Source organism: Drosophila willistoni (assembly GCF_018902025.1).
Source record: "Drosophila willistoni isolate 14030-0811.24 chromosome XL unlocalized genomic scaffold, UCI_dwil_1.1 Seg141, whole genome shotgun sequence".
NCBI classification, from domain to species: domain Eukaryota; kingdom Metazoa; phylum Arthropoda; class Insecta; order Diptera; family Drosophilidae; genus Drosophila; species Drosophila willistoni.
In genome coordinates this window covers 15,481,241-15,502,389 of record NW_025814052.1, presented here as the reverse complement: position 1 = coordinate 15,502,389, position 21,149 = coordinate 15,481,241, and the positions used below count along the sequence as shown (strand labels likewise).

Here is a 21,149-nt window from a genome sequence, read left to right as displayed (position 1 = left end):
ACGATTACCATTTGCCGCGCAAATCTGTGTGGAACTTAGAAGCGAAATTTTATCAGATGGCAGTCAATTATTTTCCCCATTACTACTCGATTGAAGATATTTTTGTCACCCACGAGAAAGTGGAATGCAAGGTTAACACAAAGCTACAGCGGATGGGTAAGTAAATGTAAACACTCTATGAACAACAACAGCAAAGACGTTTAAAACATTTTTTTTGAACAGGGTTCCTAGATGCAGGCTCTGAAACTGACCATCTGGAACCGGGACGCACCGTCAACTTGCCTCTATGGTACATTAAAGAACTCAAAGTTAGTAACGCCTACTTCACAGTTTGTGTGCCCGAAATCTATAAAAATGTGCACAAGGCCGTTTGCGAGGCAGAAACAACCCACATCGAGCTAGGCCGTTTACATCCCTATTTCTATGAATTCGGCCGCTATCTAACACCCTATGATAGCAATCATGTCATAGGCCGTATAATATTTGAGACGCTTCGCCAGCGAGTACGTTATCTGTTAGACATATCGAAAAATGATGTTCAGAGCAGGAGTAGTAAACCGGAACATCGTTTGGACAACATCGAGGCCAACCTGCATGTCGCAGGCACTAAAACAAATACTCAGGTAATGAGTTTAACTGGAGTTACGCCCATCTCTCTACTTTATTTAAAATGTTCTTTCAGTATATCAATTGGTTGCAGATGTGTAGCAATAAGATATGCATCTCCCAATTAGTGGAGGAGCATCAGAAGAAGCGCAAGCGTGCCGATTGCAGTGATGATGAAAACGACAGCCACCCTGCCAGTAAACGAGCTACTTTGTGATGCTTGAAACTGAAATGTCTTATATACAAAGTTGAGACTGCTAAGTAAGTTTTGTTTAAACTTTTCAATTTTTTATTTTGTAATTCGATGTAGTCTGCATTAAGACCAAAAGAAATCTACATACATTTAAAGCTGAATATAGTTTATGTATATTTAAAATATTAAACATAAACAATTAATGACTTAAATATACATAGTTACACTTGCTTGTTAAGCTCAATTATAGTTTACTGTTGTGCAATATAAGAGAAGCACAATATTCTTGAAAACGCATACATCTGTGCTCTCTGTATGTTTTGGTAAAAAGTCACAGGTATTTATTTTGATTTTAAGTTCTCAACGCACAGCACATGTATTTAAGCTTCTAATAAACATATGCATGTTACCCCTTTGGGTAGCCCACAGTATATTAAAAAAATTAGCCTCAATAGCAACGATCCAAATCTTTCTAATTTTCCAACTGTTTACTTTCAAAGACTTTCTCGGTTTATCCAAAGTAAATTTCAGTTGCTTTTCTTTAAAACTAATTTTAAAATGCCTATTTTCTAAAAGTACATTGTTGAATATAACAAAAAGTAGCAAGTGGCGTATCTAAAATATAAGGTCCTCGGATGCAATTCACAGCAACAGAACTATCAGAACAAAACTTATTGTCAAAATAAAATTTATTAAACAACATCTACATACAAAATGTATTTTCCATTTTGTATTATAGTTCAGTCAGTACACGGCTCTTTCAAAACGAAAATGCATTAAACTTATATCTTTATTTGAATAAAACATCTATTTCATGACCTAGTAGAGTATATTACATTTTTGTTAAAAAAAATTGCAAGCTTGTAACTGTTTTGGTTTTAGTAGGATTTGTATTTTCTTACAATTTTTTAGTATGCAATGTCTTTAAGAATAGTAAATAAAAAACTAAGCGTCTGTCAGAGTTTTTGTCCGTCTCGTGCAATCGTACCACACGCACATACATACATACATATGTATAAGAAAGCGTATAAGAAAACATATGTATATGGAAGCTTGGAACTGTGCATTAAAATAAATACATACAGGTATATATGTATATATGTACATACATACATAACATAAACACTTTTATATACGAATAACGTTAAAGGTGTTTTATTCAGGGAAACTCCTGCTTAACAAAAACTAATTACAATTTGCTCTAGGTTTTGCTGTTTCCATTGGCAATATTTGTGGTGGGCATGGATTTGGCCGTAAATGTATTTTTGGGGATGCTGGTGAAGGGAGCAAGCTTTTGCTTGGGTAAGAACACCTGGAAAAAAAAAAATCACAATATTGAAAGAGATAGAACATTTACAATTGGAAGCAAAACTATACCTTTATCGCCCCTATCACCATTAAATAGAACCAGTATAGCTGCGGCAAGAAAAGAATGGCAATACTGATGAGACAACCACGTGGTAATCCAGACATGGCTGACCAAATGGAAACGGCATCAATGGCCATACTATAGCGCCACATCACATAGGGCCACATGCAAACGCGACAGACAAAAAAAGTTGCTAACATAAGCAAACCGTTGGCAATATATGCCGGCGAGTCCTTTAGGCGCATCGTGCTTAGTATGCTACGTAATGAGACAAACGGAGTGGAGAACTCCATCATAAACATATAACTGTATATGCAATGCCCACCGCCTCTAATGTACTGCAATTAAAAATGAAAAAGCTTATATTTTAGGTGTTTATAAACATTTTTTTTTTATTCTCACCGTAACTACCAACAGACCGAAAGTGCCAATAAACACATGATGTATCATCATTACTGGATGAGTCAACACATATTTTAAAAAGTCCCAGCGTCCATCTTTTGGCATTTGCACGTAAGCTCCATCATAATCACAAATTTCATGGGGTGTAACTGGAACACTGCCGTTATTATTTCCGCCAACTTTTCCGTCTCCTCTACATGTTCCGGTATCCGTTGTGGTATCATAGTAGCATTTACTGCCATGACCATTGCTTAGTAGCTGAGATTTCGTCAACCGCAATTGATGCAATTTATCTGCGATTTTCTGCGTGTGCACTTTGTACATCGACCAAATGTCATACATAAAGTAGGCGGTGCCGAACCATCCATAAGCCTCCATTAGAAAGTGTGATGCGTAAACAAATGACTTGGCGCAAGTCGATTTGCATACAATAAGGCCGACTAAAAAAGAAAAAAATGCCTGTATGGCCGAGACGAGTCTGCAAACACAAAAATTATTCAGTGAATTGCTCCGTATGTCAACAGATTATTTAAATCTTTTTAAATCAGCTTAAAATAAATTTTTCAAAATTTGCTGTTTTGTACACGGAAACTTGGTTTGCTCCTTTTATGAACAGATGTCTACAACAGTTAGCAGTGACGGGGCCACTGATCGTACTTTGGATAAGGTGTTGGTTCACCATAATGAAAATGAAATCGATTTGCTTAACGGCCAAGACCGGTTCGTTGCTAAATGCATGCTTAACTTTCCGCCCCTAGAAATTACAAAGCGTCGCATACATGCCGATGGAATGACAGAGGTTGAACACTTCCCTAAAAATACCGATCCAATTACATTCGACGGATATATCGATCGTGGCCAACATCTGTTTGAACAGCTCACTCAGAGTAAACGCAAACAAGATCGACTGTTAGTTCCAGACTTGGCGACAGAATGGTTTCGGAAGCAAAAAATATTTCTCGACAAGACAACTTCAAAAAAACTACATCTGAAAAAGGGTACGTGCAACACGCCAAAATCGATATTATTGGAACAATTGTTATCCAATTGCCAAAAACGTAGCTGCTTAGAGTCGACTAATCAAAGCAATGACGAACATTTACCGCGGCAGGAACTAAAAATCAAAAAACTATGTCAAAGTAAATTGATTTGCTGTACGCAAGTGCCATCCAACAAACTAGAACCAATAAGAAAAAGAAGTGTCAAGTTGCTTTATTCTAAAGAAGATCATAACCAGAATTCAAAAGAACAAAAGCAACAATCGCAAAAATCGACCAATGTTAAACGAGATCCCATTTCAATTTGGAAGTCAGAAGTAAGCTATTCGAGGGACATTATCAAATCACTTTTACCCACAGAAAGGATAAATAGTATCTCGTTATCAAGGAAAAAACACCGAATAACAGGAGTTTCTTGTTTGAAGTTACCTCTACGTCGTCGTTGCCCATGTCGACAGACGTGGAGGCAGCGAAACAGCTACTCCTGTATGTTTCAGGCAGATGGACAGCCCATGTCCGGTGATTGTATGGCGGAGCGGCGCACAGAGCCATTAATGCCGCGCCTACGTAAAAAAAACGATATTCGTAAGGCGCCGCAACGGCGACTCGATCCGACGCATTTCCGCCGCATCTCGCCAGAATTTTATAACCTACTTAAGCGCTACGAAGATGGCATGACTCAACGATACCCCCTCTATGGAATATCAATGCGGTATTGGAGTGAAGCGAAGCCATTTTGCCCTTGCGAGAAACGAGCTGAGCAACCAGAAGATAAATGTCTCGGCGACGAAGCGATAGAATCACCGCCCGACAACCTCAAATCGCAGGCAATGAATGCCGCTTCATCGAAAAATGACGACCCGTCCGGACGTGCAGAGAGCGACCCTGGAACTCATCAGGTTATTACAACTACTATAGATTCTTCTACTAAGGTACAGATACCCTGCACAAAACACACTTGCCCGGCACTAAAACCTCTACCACCAACGCCTATCAAGTGCCAATACTGCAACACGTGCTATCTCTATCCAATAACGAAAGAAGAAAACAAGCCAAATTCCAAAAAGAGCTATAACCCCATTTGTGGTTGCTTCCGACCTTGCCAATCTCCAGAAAATAAAATAAAAATCAAAGATCTTAAAAATTACAGAAGCGCATCGTACAAACCATCGAAACACAGTGATATTCCTCGCTGCGTCGCCACGTCAGTACCGACCCACGGCAACACTTTGCCCTCGTTCGTGACACATTACCATCTTCCACCTTATCAATCATTCTCCACAGGTAATCGAGGTTCTGATTCGCGTACTTCTGCTTCTCAGGCTGCCATATCTGCTGAAAATCCCTCCCTGCCCGCATCACGTAGTAAACATACTAGTTTATTTAGCGATTTCGCATGTCTATGTAAGCGCGCAATACTACCTGGTCGACACCTACTCTACAACTTTAACACAAAGTATCGTCAGCATCGTGAAGCATATTTCGACCAGCAAACGAGCAAGCCTATGATGACAAAACAGCTTTCAAAACACCAAAACATACACAATGGACCCCCAAACCTTTTCCAAACACATCCAGCTCCTTGCTGTTGGCACTTACGTGAGAGATCAGACGTTTCCAATAGTAATACCACCTTGAAAGCTAATAACAGTTCTCAGAATGCAGTAAATTCTAGACGCCTGATTGTAGAGTCTTGTTTGCAAACTGAGTTCAGCGGTATAGGCCACAAATCGCCGGAATGTATATTTAGTTGTGCAAGGATTACCGAGAGTCCTGAAAACGCTTCTGTTCAAGATACGCCAACAAAAATTATGATAGAGTCGTCGTGTATATGCAAGCAGAGCAATACTCGTATTATTGCAAATGTTTCACAAGAATGTGGACAGCAAGACCTTCAATCAGAAGCAGTATTCAATTCAGAATCCTGCCATATTATTAAATCTTGTGATCATATAGATAAAAATCCCAGGATTAAGCCTGTCAACCACACTGTTTGTTCTACCAATGACAATTGCATTCATAGCAATGCCAAAGACATAGTTAACAAGTCTTTCGAATGCGATTGTTATCTTCCCTATTCCAATAATAAACCCAAAATCAAAGAAAAAAAACCACCATCCGCTGATAGTGCTTGTGGTGTTCGCAAAATATCCTGCACCCGTGCCTGTTTTTTGGCTTCTGACTACTTGCAATTAATGCGTCGGGTTGCTCGAAAGCGAGCTAGTAAAGTTTCGCCAAATCGCAAATCTATGCGTTTAAAAGGATGTAGTCGGGTGGCAACCCCACTTGATATTGCACAAAATATGGTACCATGTCTACAGTCAAGAGCCAACTCAACTAGTGAAAGAAAATTTAAATCAAATGTTTGCCGCAGCCGTAAACCTAGTCCTTGTTGCCACAGTCAACAAATTCAAATGAAATCTACTGCAAATACAATTCCTGATCGTCTAAAGGACTATCAGAAAAATCGAGAACTAATCTCTAACCGGTCGACAATGCAGACTAAAGATGTATCCTCAAATTTATATCTCGATAAACACAATTCTTCGATGCAAACTAGATGTCGTGGGCTCAAACAAGATCGAAATTTATTATCTTCGAAATATTGGCCATCTTGCTGGACAGATGAAAGTTGCTCATCAGACAGTCATAGCGTAGATAGGTCAGAGTCAGGAGATTCGCTAAATCAGACGTCTTCGTCGTATAATCATAATGGTTCAATTCGTTTGTGTTGCTGTGAAAAGACATCGAATTCATCGTATGGACAAACATGGTATCCTCTAATACAGCAAAAAAAACATGAAAACCTTCATTACGCATCATCGACATCACTATTATCACATATTCAAAGTATTTGTAGTGTTAATAATACAAAAGAGAAAAAAACATATGGGATGAGTGATAAGAAAGCGAAAATCTCTTACGACACTACGACTATAAAGTCTAAAATGGATGACAATTTTACGAAATTTGACAAGAGGAAAACAAGTAGTACCGATAAGCATTGCACTTGCTTACAACATAAAATTAAGCAGTCGGGGATTCGGATTAATGATCATAAAGAAATTTTTGCACCAACGCCAAATGAATATTGTGGATGCAGTGGCGCAAAAAGATTTCGATATGGTCATCAATCAACATCCTCGATGCAACGATGCAACTGGGAAAATACCCAACTTATTAACGTACATTCGAAAACGTCTGCAGGTCAAAAGCAAACAAGATTCTCGGTGGGTTTTGAACATTCTGCATCATTAAGACGGTCTCTTAGGTTAAACTCAAATTCCATATTTGGGCCTTGCGTACCAAATGCCTTTGTTGCTAATATACTACCCCACGCCTCGGATAAGGATTATAAGACATGTCCAGCTTCCAAAAACAATTTTAGAGCGCCTGACTCTATACAGTATACAAATGAATGTTGTAATCCTGTTTCGTGCTACTACTGGAAAGCTGAACATTTGGGTGAACAGCAGCAACATACATATACGAAAGCATCATCTCATCGATTACAAAAGTGCCCTTCTTGTGATAAACTTCTTTTTGAAAAGCCCACGATAAATGAGCAGTTTATTCGACACGGTTTGTCTTTGGAGAAAAAACCCAAACATCATTATAATCACAACCATGCCCATTTGTTGCTGTGCACAAGGCGGCCACCACCACCGCAGGCTAAAAGTGCGTCTAGTCATTATAGGCCACAACAAATCTGGGGTTTTAAAAAGCGACCTATTTGGCAATCTCTTCACCACAACTCTGATGATGACTATAAAATAGTTGATAAGGGAACATCTAAAAAACTCTCCATGACGCAACGCCCAAACTCTGGATCTGAAGTGCCGTTTCAAAAAACGGCTAGAGAACAAGACGTGTTAAGCACCAATAAACAGCATCCCTATCAGTGTAATCCCTGTGATAACACTGGAAAAAACACTGGTGTAAACTTTAGTCTAAAGCAACTTGCAAAAACTGATATACATAACTACCACAATAAAGTTAATGAAGATTTTTTTCAAAATCAATCTTTTTCGCAAAGTACACCTACTGATGATGTAAACGACAAGATATACATGGAGAAAAATGTCAGGAACAATGCGATTAATGGCCATTCTTTATTAATACCATCACAGCTTGTGGCATCTACAAAGAAACACAACAGAAGCTTTGCAGAGCTCATTTCATCACCTGTACTTTCACAAAGACCTTGTAATAATCGAAATTTTTTGCGGCCAGCAGCTATTGTTTCTGATTTGGAATTCTACACGCATTTAGAAAAGATCCAGCCAACTACGCCGTCCTTCCAAATACAAGCCGGAAGCCTTGCTTACACATGCGACAACTCGAGTTTTAAAAACACACCAGTTTTACCTCATCCTACTACTTCTATCTGCAGGCCCCAAACGAATACATCCTCTACTGGATTCATTAATCGCCAGCGAAGTTCAGCTTATCGACGTAATTATTCCAGTTCTAGCGACAAAAAATGTTCGACGTCTTAGTTCAACCTCTGGTTATACGAAACAGAATGTTATGTACTTGCAAGAGTGAAAAGGCCAACACAAGTGATAACTAATTTAAAATTCAAATTTGGTATTAAAAAATAAAATCGGCACCGAATATATCTTTAATTTTTATTTTAGATGTATTGATTACAGTTTTGTAAACTGTTAAAAATGTATGCTAATTTTGATGTCAAAAATTATATTAGATACAAGATCAAAATTATGTATAACTATGAACAAGCAACCCACCCTGCATTCGCATTCCAGGACCGGTTACCTCGGCTTTTTGCCTTCTCCTTGAAAGACCCGTAATGCGCGATCCACGGGACAAACGTCGAGTATCCGACTTTTCAGAAGCAGTCTTTAGGGTAATAACACGGTTAAGTCGATTGCGCGCCTTTTCTTGATGTGTAGATACACCCATGCCAGGAATATTTCCCACCTTCGTATTGGACGCTCCAGTCTTCGAATATCTATCATGACGGTTTCCCACTCCGGGTGTACCTGTGGCACGAGGCGAACCCTCCGGTTCGGTTGGTTTACGCACACAGTATAGCTGGGTATTGGCCATTTTCCGTACAGGTTTTTTGGACAACTCCAAATCTTTATCCGATTTTTTTAGTTTACGATATTTCCTGCGCTTTATAATCATGTTTTTATCGGTAGTAGTTACTCGTTGGTATAAAGCACATAATTCTTTGCACATTTGTGCATTATAAAAGCTAGCCGCTTGGCGATCTTGATCCAAAATACTACACACCAACTCTTTAAGACTGACATTTTTCAAAGTTTCCAACAGGCGTTCCAAATTTACACGATAAATGGCTCGCTCGTTAAGACTTTCTAGCATGCCAATTAGACACTTGCGCTGATCAAGTGACAAAATTGAATTGAGAAACATCATGCGCACAACTTTTGATATATTGTTGAAATCGAGGGGATCAATATGAACGCCACAGCGGTCGTACATACTGTCGTAGATCTCCAGATCGTTGAACTCGGTGTAGGGCGCTTTGACATGCAGCATTACATCCCACTTACGATCTCGTGCAAATCGCTTCATTGGTTGGATCTGCTGGTAAGCCAACTTAAAGAGAGAAGAAAGCATGTAATAAATTGGGCAACGAAACAGGTAGCTGAGTGCCTCTACTAGATTTTGATTGCGACGACAGGAGCAGCTGCAGAGGTGTTTAGAGTCATCCTCTTTGGTGCATCGAGAACAGATTTTTTTTGTGCAACGTTGCAACCAACGATGGTCATCAATCATGCGCAGCCTCTCGTGTTGACGGTGAGTCAGTGATGGCGGCCTGAAGCATGGATTGCAGCGCAGGTTGCATCCATGGCAGCAAGCGTACATAATCAATAATTTTGTTATTGTATCAAAAAATTTTCTTACTTTGTTTTAGTCGAAATTAATGTGTATTTAGGGTTATGGTATCTTGCCATGCCCCTTTGGCAGTAAATCCTGAGGTTGTCACAAATCTCAAGAAATTTTAAATATTATATGAACCATGCTATAGACCGAGATTATTTCTTGAAATTAGATTGTGGAGCATTCAATTGTTGCGACAGCGGCTGTAACACCGTTTCGAATTAATTTTTTAAATTAATGTACTTCATTGAGTATTCATATTAAAGTCTGGGATAAAAACACAAATACAGTTTGGGCACATTTTGATAGGAAAACATCACATAATATATGAGAGTCCTAAGTAGGCTCCTTAGTTTTGTTCACTGAAAACCTATTCGTACCTCTAACAATTAGTATGTAGAAAATTTATAAGATTCGTTTTAATTGCAAAAAAAAATTCAAAAATAAATTTAGAAAAAAAAATATAATAAAAAGAAAGTATCGAACGTTAAAAATACCCTTGCCAAATTATTGTTTTAAAAATTTTGTCCATGTAAACATAAATGTCGTTGGAAATGTCAAAATTTTACGCCGGAGCTCGCGCCGTGGTAGTAAATTCACCTGTTGCAATCGATCGGTCCAGGTTACCTACTTCATACCAAGTAAAACCCAAGGAGAAGCAGAAAATAGTAACAGCAGCAAACAAGAAAACACTAAGTAATTTAAAGGTCGGCAATGGAGAATCCAGAGCATCAGCTGGACCGTCCAAAAATAATACATCATTAACATCAAGTAGGAATAGAAGTAGCTCAGTAGCAGCGGCATCAGCAGTTCGAAAAGTTGGAACCAACGGAGTTAATTTTTTAAGTAGTAATAAGAATCCAGACAAACCTGTTCTTAATGCTTTAACTATGCAAAATCAGCGCAAACATATAACACATAACTCAAATCAACGACTTTACCAACTGCGTCAAAAAAGTATCTTTAGCCAAGGACATCGTCTATCATCTCAGGGCGCGGCTTGCAACTCTAAGTGCCAGTCTGATCTTAAATGGATCATGCGGCCTTTAGGGACCTTCAAATCAGAGAGTGATTCTTCATCAGAAATCAATGGCCGGATTCGCAAGCTGAAATGCAAAGAAAAGCTTGAGCCTGCATCTTATCTGACTGTTAAGACTTCCTGGCCCAACGATATACGTCGTTGTCGATGTCTGCGAACAACGGATCCAAGGGAACAGAAGAGCAAGCGTTCGCGTGTGTTTTGCGTACCTAGTCAACGTATTATGTTGGTAGATCAGCTGAAGCAAGCTCAGGTGCATCATGTAAAGGAAAAGCGCGTGCGTTCCCAGCACAAAGAGCAACCGAAAGCGTCAAAACATGAACAGAATCAGTATGTCCAACCAGAAAAAGCTTCCGCGTTGGAGATGTACGAAGTGAAGGAGACAACGTCCATAATACATAATAGCGAAATATTAAAGAAACAGCACAAAGACATATTAATAACGATCAAAGAAAATTGTGATTTGAACCAGAAGGTCAGCATTGGCTGCACCAGCATTAGTAGCGGTAGTTACCAGACAACTATTGCCTGTAGTTCAACTAGTTGCCATCAAAGTGACAGCATTGGCAAAATGTGGTGTTGTGGTCAAGAGTACGATACTCCTATTGTAGAACATAATGGCAATTCCAAGTCCATAAAACTGACTTCCACCGTGATAAAAATAATACCTAAATCTTCGGTAGAGAAGAACGTAGCGATTCCAGTACAACGCAAGCCGATTAACTTACCTTCATCACACGGGCAAGGGACCCAACTTAATACACCTCAACATAAGCCAGTAACAGTATGTCTTCCCCAGTTGGTAACATGCACGCCGACCCCGAAAATAGTTCGAGTCGAACAGCACAAGATTCCGCGGACCATGGAGGATGGCATCGATATGAGTTATCAGTACTTTGTGTCCACACCACTGAAGCGCGGCAAAAGACCGCAAACTATACGATATCTTTATCGACCTATGGTGCGTAGCCTCAACAATTCGCCCACAAAGCAACTAAGAAGGTTAAAAAGAAGTCATGCAAACATAATGAACGCAGAAAATAAAGGAACACTTACAGATGAACTGGAAGTGCCACTACCCCTGAATACATTATCGGCAATCTCAATGCCAGTGCCTGAGCCACAACATACATTTAAGCCTCCTCCACTTAAGATCAATGCAAAATACAGACCGTTGTTAGAGAAACTCTCCAAAATGCCCTTCCCCCCTGAAATGTCAAAGGAACGGCTGAAGCAGGGCGGTTCAGGCGATGCTCTGCCTTCCGATCGGATGCCCGTTACACAATTAGTGATGGAGGCGCAGGATGGTGAAATTCAACCATCACTCCTGGATTATCACCCAAATGCAACTCGTTTGGATTCAAAATCAGGAGCCTACATATCCTATCACGCCCCACTGCATTTTCAGAGCATGACTGGATGCAGAGCCCCATACGACACTAGAAATCCCGATACTGGGTCTTCATTTTTGTTAGCAGACGCTTTTTCTCCAACAATAGCAGCTGTTACATTTGATGACATAGAGCTGCAAATTAGTCAGCAGCCTAGCACTACAAACAAATGTGTTAGTTTTCAACTGACTGATCTTTGTAGTAGTAGCATTAGCAACACCAGTCGCATAGCATTAGATAAAAAATCCTGCAAGAAAAAAAGAGCCAATACCAATCGTAAGAGCAAAAATAAGGTTGCCAAGAAAGTCGAAAGCAAAGGGCAAAAGTGAATTAGTCTACAATATAAGACGCATTAACTATGTAAAAAGCCATGTTTTAAATATATTTTGAAATTGGCGGGTCATATTTTTTGTTTTTCGTAAATGTCAAATAGTATGACATTTTGTCTAATGCATTATATTATGGCTATTATTTTATGGCTGCAACATAACATTACAATCTGAGCACAGTGTGTTTTTCGCATTTAATCAACAAATTCAACTTTTTGTGAATCTCCCGATAAGGGGCTTACAACTCCCGCCTGAACAAGAGTTTTAAAGTAATTTTTATCCCATTGTTGGATGCGATATCCTATAGCAAATAATCTGTTTGTAACTTGATCGTAAACTTTTTAAAAATTGTAAAACATATTCTGTAGTTTTGTATTTGTATGTGTAACATTTCAGAATCTTTATAGAAAATCACTCCGGAGCTTTTTTTATAACAATTGTTATTACAGAAAGCTTTGAGATTCTTCAGTTAATGTGTTATGATTACACATCCAATGTCTAATTAAAAAAATTAATGTCAGTTGCACCATAAAGTCGAGAAACTTACATAAGCATAAATTATATACAATTGTAGTTTCTTACTTATTAAGTAGTTATCATCTTAAACTCTGCCGTTTCAAATTGTTTTATATTTCTCTGATTTTGTCGACCTTATTTTGGGCTAAGATTCTTAAGGTTCTACAATAAGGGCCAAAAAGCAATACAGGTACATTTATATATCATACACATGTGAAAATACATAATCGATTCAAATATGTAACCACACATACAAGGTGGCGCAAAAGGAGACATCCGGGCCAAAAGAAGTCATCCGATGTTGTTTGGCTCTAATTTTTTTTTTTTTATAAAAAACTTTGATTCTGTTTTTAAATAATATTTATTTTAAGATTGAGAAATTTATTTGCCAAACAAACAAAAGTTTTTTTATTTAGAAAAAAAATGAGAGCCAAACAACTTCTTTTGCGCCACCTTGTATTTTTTTTTTTTAGATCGACATACATATTTTTATTCTCTACCTCTTTTCAGCAGAACTAATCAATGAGGCATTTGGTGATAGCTGCTTATTGAACCTTGACACGCTAGCACACTCCCAACGTATAGACATATTTTTAAATTGTATTTGCATAGTCCAATTCGCTTCAGTGTCTATGGTTTTCAACGTGTTGGCACCAAGCTCAGTTCTCTTCGGCAGGATGTATCTACACATGTTAAATTGAAAAGAAGTAACTGTGATTGGTCAGTAAATCCGTCATAGGGTCTTGAATCCTTATCCATATGGAATAAAAGGCCAATCGGAATGAAAGTACACTAGTGAACAAAGCATATTTTTAGAAATACATACTTATGTGTATCCATAAGTAAATAATACATAACTATAATTGATAATAAAAAACCCAGAGTCAAATTGCTGTCAGACACCAACCATTTACTTTGGCATCTAAGCATTTATTCGCAACGTGCTTTTTTGGTATTTGACATCAAAGTCATATAAGCAAACATTGACGATATTGTTATCACCGCTGGCAATGAAAACCGTGTGTAAAATATGAAAAGGGGGAGCTGTTGGTTGGATTTATGTCTAGAGCTTTCGCTGATTACCAGACGGATGTGGAATTTTAGGCGTTAATAGGCGGACACAAACGTTCTTTAATTTAAATAAATTTTTTTTTAATCTTCCACACTTTTAAATTCTCAGTGATATTTCAATTTAATGATGTTGCATAACAGTTGAAAGCAAGACTTGTATCATCATTCAGTTTTAATTTTCCTAACATTATTTAGTTATAAACACTCAACGCATACATACATACCTATGTATCATTGAGTTAGACTGGGAAGAGGCAAATGTATGTAATCTAGGTCATATGTACCTTTAATAATTTAGGGTTAAATTTTGATAACAAAATATACAAGTATATGTTTTAAGAACATAAACTGCAACTGCCAATAGAAGAACATTCTCAATATTCAATTTTCGTTACAATTAAACTAAATGGTCTACGCCTTATCAAAAACATTGGCAATAACGTTAATAGCGCAGTTATAGGACACTATTCTACGTTAAATTCACGTACTTGTGCCTCCGGGAGAGAAAATCAATATAGATGAGCAGTCCTTTCTGTACTCACTTATTTGTTATTTCCAGAACATCAGACATCATGAGGCGATACTTGCGTCTGAATTGTTGACCTCTTTTTGTTTCGACAAGGTATTTGTTGCAGAAGTCAGTCAGCGAAATAAAATATATAAATCCTAGGGAGGTGAGAAAGAGTCCTCTTTGCAGTGTGATGCGGTCGGTGGTATTCGGAATTTGCCAAAGACTGCCGCAAGCCAGCCCCATTGAACCAATGGAGAAGGCTAGAGAAAAGTAACATCCATGGCGTGCACGAGGACGGGACTCCATCTTTATCTCTGTTGTCATCGTCTGACATTGACTACTCCCTTCTTGGCGCATATCTCCTTACGACACCCGTTTTGTGGTTTGCTCGGGCTTGTTACACTATTGCCACTTTATTCTTTGGTTTAAAACCTGTTGCCCTGGAGGGTACCCGTGCTTGGACAGGATTAAATGTGGTGGACTCCTTTAAGGGACTAGACGTCACACAATTTCATTTTGGCGAAGCAAATAATACGAACTATATATGTGCACATCTGTCCCCGTGTTTTTTTTTTGTTGTTATTATCTCCGCTGATAGTGCTGGCAAATCCATCGATGGCACCGTCGATAGTTCGATTTCAACATCGATAGATCATAGTGGAGCCACCATACGGTAACACTTAATTTAACATAACTCGCAATTGATACTGTTAAGTGTAACAATGTATCGATCAGCTGAAAACTTATCGACTTATCGCACTCTACCAGTACTATCTATGGACTTCCCACCACTAACATAATTCGTTTAAACAAAAAGAAAAAAATGACGAAAAGTGTCGGTGTGTGCGCGCAATTAGCCATTTTGTTAACTATTGGCTGCTTAACACAAACCAGGGCAGCCAATTGTAAGTTTTGCGAACCCATATGTAAAATATAAGTGGAAATCTTGTCTCGCTAAGCTGGTGTCAATTTTTTTTTACTGCTGTTTTCGTATACGCAATTTATGTGTATACTTCGTATACGCAATTTATGTGTATACGTACATACATACTTCTCATACATAAATGAATTCCAATTTGTACAATGTATTCATGTACATGTACATATTTAAATGTAAATGCAAAGATCGTCTGTGTGTTTGTTTGTATACATCGCGAAGTTGACAAATCATCACCGAAATCATGGTAGAACAGAATGAGAGGCAGGTTGCTTGTATTGTGACAGTTGGTACTTCTGTGTATGGAGAAATTCGTAATGCTGACGGTGCTGCCATGTTGTCTTTTTAATTTTTTCTCGTGGCATGAAGATGCATAAATTGACAAAAATAAATATTATAAATTACTATAAAAGATATAGCTCAGTGTTTTGTAAAGAAAATTCAAGTGTAAAGATAAGCAAACACTGTGGTTCTGCAGTTGTAACCAGCCCTTCATTGTCGCTATATTTTTGTCTTTGTTGTTATTTTTGTTCATATTCGCAAATTTTTGCGCCATGCACCATTTACGGTGTATCAGATTTCAAAAGATACTTGAACGCATACATATGTATTTACATATATACGTATCCATCCAGCCAGATGGATATTAGTACATTTCTAATTGTACATTGTGGCTCATTTTTGTTAAACACCAAAATTTTGTTTTTTTTTCTTCATTTAGTTTGTGACAATTTTCAATTTCAACAATGTAGCACTTATGCACAATAAAATGATTACCCCAGAATTAATAAAAAGAGAAAACATCTTTCGTCATTATTAACTCGTCATAAACAAAAACCAGAGGGCCGGGGCTAACTTCGACCGCGTCAAAGTTTGTATACCCTTGCAAATTTTATGGTAACTCTTTCCTTACCTATAGCCATCAAAGTGGAAAAAATTCAAGCTAAAAAGGCTAATGTTTGCGAAAGAACGGCCAACAATCTTAGCATCAGAGTCACTGTTTTCCACCGATCGTTCCTATGGGAGCTATATGATATAGTAACCCGATCTTTATCAAATTCGGCACAGTCATTAACAGATATATTAAACTAACAAATGTTTAATTTGAAAGCAATCGCGTTAAAAGTGACGAAGTTATTGACAAAAGTCACTGTTTTCGAAAGATAGTTCCTATAGGAGCTATATGATATAGTCAGCCGATCTTGATCAAATTTGGCACAGTCGTTTATATGTGTAATTAACTCACTAATATTATATTTCATGACAATAGCTCAGAAATTAACGAAGTTATTAAGAAAAGTCACAGTTCGTGACTTTGACGTTTGTATGGGAGCTATGTGATATAGTGATCCGATCCGGCTGAATCCGAGATATACAACGCCTGCAGTATATACAAGCTTACATACAAAATTTCAGTTCTGTAGCTCCAACGGTCTAGGAGGAGTTTGCGTTGATCCAGACGGACGGACGGCATGGCTATTTGAACTCGTCTCGTCGTGCTGATCAAGAATATATATACTTTATATGGTCGGAAATGCTTCCTTCTATGCGTTGCACACTTTTGACCAAAATTAATATACCCTTTTTGCAAGGGTATAAAAAGTGCAGGCAAAACTTAATAAATAAATTGCATTTGTGCACAATTTTTATGCATTTGTATATGTGCATTCATCAAACAAAGATTTGCTGGCACTCAGATACCTTTAATCTTTTCCTATCTAACTGATACACTGTGATAATCGGTGTTTAAATTCCGTAGAGGCAACTTTAAGTAACCTAAATTCACCTTTATGTATGATGATATATCTATATAAATATTCACTATATGCTTCTATCTACTTTGTTATTGTCAGTCTTTGATGTATAAAAAAATGACTAACAAGTACTGCCATCAGGATCTGAACCGCTTATCAAGGTTTGGAGCTCATTCCTTCTACAGCTACAGCTGAGATAAACAGTTCTAGAGATTTTGTTGTTCTTAACGCACAATGACTAAGTGCGTTGGTTTGGATGCTCATATGGAGGGTTAGGTCTTACAATTTATACAAGCAAAGAAATCATTAAAAAAAAAAAAAAATTATACCAAATCCTAAAATCTAACAGTTTTAGATAGCAAGCTTGAATACACTTCTTAAAAAGATCACATTCAAAATCATTTAAGAAAGACATCAATTAATGTTTCAAATATAACAGTCTAAATATTTATAAAAATATACTTCTTTGCTATGTGAATGAATCTAAAAACGCTGCTAATCAATTGGTTTTTCTTTTTGAGATAACCTCATAATAAATCAACTTTTTAAACCCAGGCCTATGCTAAAAATATATTTGTATTATATATTAGTATTAAAAAAATCAATAAGGTGTTATTAAGGTCATACAAAAAAATCCTTATTAAACACCGATACTATACACTGAATTAAAAATCAATATAAAAACTTTTTTCTTCAATATAAACGCATTATGTATTTTAAAAACACTACAAAATTTAAAAAAAAATCAAAAATTTGTTGACTTATATTTTATTTAATTTAAGCATGGGCCGACTCTTACCATACCATTGGCACGAAATCCATATACACTGATATCCATGATGTTGTGAAATTGCCTGCTGATCAATCACATCGTCAAAGACGCGCAGTACTTCCAGATAATATTACAACCCCATCGCCAGATGTGAAAAATCAATACCAAAGCGTAAACGCCAATGCAAGTGTATCGTCCACTGTCACCGATACCATGGTTACAACCGTTGATAGCAAAGCAGCCGGTAGTCTTGCATATAATATACACAATGTCGGCGTCAATGGTACCGGCCAACGCAAGGATTATAGTGTACAAAGCAGTGACGGCACAGCCACAGCTGCTGGCACAGCCAGTACTACGATTAATACTGCTGCCAAAAAGCCAACGTCATTGTTGGCTTCTCAACCTCAATATCCCAAAAAGGTGGCCGCTACATCTGTTACTCAATCGCACTCTCAATCAACGACAACAGAACGTCCATTGGTCGACGATGTTGACATATCAGAGGAAAAAATAAATAGCGGTATGACCAATCAATCTCTGGAACGACGCGAAGACCATCATGATTACTATAATAGTGCACTATATATAAACAAAGAAGAAGCTGTAAAAATGTGGTCCCAGTTACGTAATATACCAAACAATACTATGTTGTCATCATCACATCGTCGCGCCATGACAGTGGAATTAAAATTCGATTTCCCCTTCTATGGACACTATGTGCGCAATATAACTGTAGCCACTGGAGGGTTTCTCTATACTGGTGAATATGTACACTCTTGGTTGGCAGCTACGCAGTATATTGCTCCATTAATGGCTAATTTTGATACAAGTATATTATCTGAATCAGTTGTGCGATTTTTTGATAATGGTAAGTTTAAGGAGAAATCTTATTCTTCTTACTTATTCTTCTTCTTGCAACTTTTTAGGTACCGCCTTCAGCGCCGTTTGGGAGAATGTTACATTACAAGACAAGCCCGATTATGGAAAGTTTACATTCAGTGCCACATTACATAGCAATGGAGACATTGTTTTTGGGTATTATCAAGTGCCCACACTAATTAACACCATTCAGGATAACCAGCATCCAGTTAAGGTTGGCTTGTCTGATGCTTATATCATTGATAAATTTTTGTACTGTAAGTAAACATAACTATTATACAATAACTATTTAATCATAATAAAACATATTTTGGGAAACGATTGTTTCACTTTTGCTGGAAACAAAGCACTTATTTAAATGAAAACAATAAAATTACCAATTCGGCCATTAATTACTAAGTACTAAGACTCGATTCAAATCCCTAACTTATAAATTCTTTATTGTTTAATCCTAAACAGTTGCCCGCAGAAAGACAATATATGAATATCATCGCGTATCCTTTACACAACAGGAGATTACCAATGCCACTATAATTAAACTGACCGCGCTACCAACCTGCCTTGGATTTAATGATTGCGCGTCCTGTATTAACCATAACACTACGTTTGCGGTAAATACATACATAGACTATAGAGATGCAATTTTATATAGCTCCTTTTTCAAATAGTGTTCTTGGTGTCCTGCATTAAATCGGTGTTCTACAGGCACTGATCGCAAAAAGCACGAATGGACTCAGAAAGGTTTGTTGGATTAGTTGATAGTTTATGGGTAGCAGACAAACAAATTGTTGTGTTCTCTCTAACCTTTTAAGGATGCGATGAAGCTGCAATCACTAAGCTATCTAGCTGTCCAGCGCTAGGAGTAAAGGGCAACAATGCTGCCCAGGAGAAAAGTAAACAAAATGACCTAATTGATGCCAATTCAAGGCAAATTACGTCCACTACTGTCGTGTCACACAGTTCAACAGCCGCTACGGAGCCAACAGTAAGCACCGTACGACCGCCACAGCCATCTTCCACAAGCAACACTGATGAAAATAATAGCTGGCACACAAACAGTGATCACTTGGATGCCAAATTGTCTCAAGCAGAGGTGGATAACAAAAATGTGGGAGTGGCCTTTGGTTTTATGGTACCAATTTGTCTGGTTTCTGTAATAGCGCTTTGGCTATTCTATGCATACCGAAATCCGCATACAAAAAGTGGTCAGTTGCTAATACAGGTGAGTGTCTTACAATAATAAACTCATTTTTGTATTTAAAACTAAACAATTGTCTTATAATAAACATGCAGTCTAAGCATTTGCATCAGGTTTGTAAAAAAACAAATTTTAAAAATAATAGTTTATGCAACGTTCCTACAATTGCTCATTAATTTGTTTTACTTTCAACAGTTCCGTCCTAGCCAATGGTCTTGGAGGCGTGGTGAAGCCCGCTATACAGCAGCCACGATACATATGTAGAACAGCAACAATAACTTCTACTCTGTAACACAACCAGCAACAACAGAAAGCTATCGTGAATTATAAAATAAGTTAAATGTAAACGAAATACAGAAATACTGATGATAGTCTTTAATTATTAGTGTTTTTGGCAAGCGCGTAGAAGAAAGTAATTTTTTTTAATTAGGCGATTGGAAAAGACAAAGAAAAAACTTGGATAAATTTAATTTTGATATATATTTATGGTAGGTGAATGCGCTTTTAAAATTACATCTTTTTTTCTGTATTTAAAAAACAAACCAAGACATGTGAAAGTGTGTTTTTCAGGCCGTTATACAATTATTTAATTTTGCGTTGTTAAGTGTCTTCTCTAATTTGCTCAGGCTTCTACTATATATCCCTCTTTCAAAACAAGACGGGCAATCAACTCACGTACACACATACTCACAGGGCAAAGTGCTTGCAATTGTTTTTGTAGTTCAATTTTATAATTTTTTTTTTTATTATTGGGGAACAGTTTAATTTCCCATATTTACAGATGTAAGTACATTTACTGTATACATATGAACATATAATGAGTGCGTGTTGCTCTTAATTTGGTAATATTGGTTTATTTTTTGTCTTGCTGGTAATCAATTTTAAAAATAATATATAATATTTATTTTTGAAATTGTACTATACGAAATTTATGAATGGTTTTTATACACATACAAATTGTACATTTATGTCTTTTATGGAAAATTGGTATACAGACGAATTTTCATCGTATAGCATATTTATCTACATATGAGGACGACCTATTTTTTGTTAGTAATTTTGTAATAATTAACAAACAAAACATTTTAAGTGTACAATTTATAAAGCAAAAACCTAAAATTAAAAGTTAAAAATTGTATACATATTAAAAAAAAAATTAATAAAATCAGTATCAAAAGCAAAACCTACTTAAGTGTGAAAACCACAATTAAGAAAACTGTATAACAATGTATTTTGATAATGAAATAAAATTTGTATTTTGAACTTCTATTCTTATGTTTAGCTTTAGCTAATAAATCTTTGGTATT

At 37.2% G+C, this 21,149-nt stretch overlaps 5 protein-coding genes across 7 annotated transcripts; 3 read left to right on the top strand and 2 right to left on the bottom strand.

The window, feature by feature from the left end:
• The first annotated feature begins 3 nt into the window (after positions 1-3).
• Positions 4-13,650, top strand: LOC6638081 (DNA replication complex GINS protein PSF3). 2 transcript variants are annotated; one of them, XM_002061181.3, is made up of 4 exons: positions 4-156; positions 223-623; positions 683-867; positions 13,231-13,650. In XM_002061181.3, exons 1-3 carry the CDS (start codon positions 57-59, stop codon positions 821-823), a joined length of 642 nt encoding a protein of 213 aa, XP_002061217.1. In that variant the 5' UTR covers positions 4-56; the 3' UTR covers positions 824-867; positions 13,231-13,650. The 2 variants fall into 2 exon arrangements, with proteins under 2 accessions (XP_002061217.1, XP_046867232.1); XM_047011276.1 differs by having other exon boundaries at positions 13,228-13,650.
• On the bottom strand, positions 1,939-14,915 carry LOC6638078 (ceramide synthase). Its single transcript, XM_002061178.3, has 4 exons — positions 14,331-14,915; positions 2,571-3,048; positions 2,177-2,506; positions 1,939-2,111 (listed from the first exon to the last, which is right to left on the bottom strand). Exons 1-4 carry the CDS (start codon positions 14,654-14,656, stop codon positions 2,001-2,003), a joined length of 1,245 nt encoding a protein of 414 aa, XP_002061214.2. The 5' UTR covers positions 14,657-14,915; the 3' UTR covers positions 1,939-2,000.
• On the bottom strand, positions 8,186-9,740 carry LOC26529917. The gene has a single exon (XM_023175825.2). It carries the CDS (start codon positions 9,425-9,427, stop codon positions 8,291-8,293), a length of 1,137 nt encoding a protein of 378 aa, XP_023031593.1. The 5' UTR covers positions 9,428-9,740; the 3' UTR covers positions 8,186-8,290.
• LOC6638079 lies at positions 9,807-12,275 on the top strand. The gene has a single exon (XM_002061179.4). It carries the CDS (start codon positions 9,985-9,987, stop codon positions 12,199-12,201), a length of 2,217 nt encoding a protein of 738 aa, XP_002061215.3. The 5' UTR covers positions 9,807-9,984; the 3' UTR covers positions 12,202-12,275.
• A 172-nt stretch (positions 14,916-15,087) lies between the features above and the next one.
• On the top strand, positions 15,088-21,111 carry LOC6638077 (plexin domain-containing protein 2). 2 transcript variants are annotated; one of them, XM_015179302.3, is made up of 8 exons: positions 15,088-15,204; positions 17,773-18,633; positions 18,692-18,901; positions 19,104-19,255; positions 19,313-19,385; positions 19,457-19,866; positions 19,938-19,955; positions 20,038-21,111. In XM_015179302.3, exons 1-8 carry the CDS (start codon positions 15,123-15,125, stop codon positions 20,104-20,106), a joined length of 1,875 nt encoding a protein of 624 aa, XP_015034788.3. In that variant the 5' UTR covers positions 15,088-15,122; the 3' UTR covers positions 20,107-21,111. The 2 variants fall into 2 exon arrangements, with proteins under 2 accessions (XP_015034788.3, XP_046867098.1); XM_047011142.1 differs by lacking the exon at positions 19,938-19,955 and having other exon boundaries at positions 15,089-15,204.
• Positions 21,112-21,149: the final 38 nt, after the last annotated feature.

What these genes read in the sequence shown, in the direction of transcription:
- LOC6638081 (XM_002061181.3), top strand. Translation starts at nt 57, where the DNA reads ATGGCAGTCAATTATTTTCCCCATTACTACTCGATTGAAGATATTTTT. An exon ending in CACAAAGCTACAGCGGATGG is followed by an intron (nt 157 to 222) that starts GTAAGTAAATGT and finishes TTTTTTGAACAG; the next exon opens with GGTTCCTAGATGCAGGCTCT. An exon ending in GCACTAAAACAAATACTCAG is followed by an intron (nt 624 to 682) that starts GTAATGAGTTTA and finishes ATGTTCTTTCAG; the next exon opens with TATATCAATTGGTTGCAGAT.
- LOC26529917 (XM_023175825.2), bottom strand. Translation starts at nt 9,427, where the DNA reads ATGTACGCTTGCTGCCATGGATGCAACCTGCGCTGCAATCCATGCTTC.
- LOC6638079 (XM_002061179.4), top strand. Translation starts at nt 9,985, where the DNA reads ATGTCGTTGGAAATGTCAAAATTTTACGCCGGAGCTCGCGCCGTGGTA.
- LOC6638078 (XM_002061178.3), bottom strand. Translation starts at nt 14,656, where the DNA reads ATGCGCCAAGAAGGGAGTAGTCAATGTCAGACGATGACAACAGAGATA. An exon ending in GTTCTGGAAATAACAAATAA is followed by an intron (nt 3,049 to 14,330) that starts GTGAGTACAGAA and finishes TTGTGTTTGCAG; the next exon opens with ACTCGTCTCGGCCATACAGG. An exon ending in TCGGTCTGTTGGTAGTTACG is followed by an intron (nt 2,507 to 2,570) that starts GTGAGAATAAAA and finishes TTTTAATTGCAG; the next exon opens with TACATTAGAGGCGGTGGGCA.
- LOC6638077 (XM_015179302.3), top strand. Translation starts at nt 15,123, where the DNA reads ATGACGAAAAGTGTCGGTGTGTGCGCGCAATTAGCCATTTTGTTAACT. An exon ending in ACAAACCAGGGCAGCCAATT is followed by an intron (nt 15,205 to 17,772) that starts GTAAGTTTTGCG and finishes ATTTAATTTAAG; the next exon opens with CATGGGCCGACTCTTACCAT. An exon ending in CATTGATAAATTTTTGTACT is followed by an intron (nt 18,902 to 19,103) that starts GTAAGTAAACAT and finishes AATCCTAAACAG; the next exon opens with TTGCCCGCAGAAAGACAATA.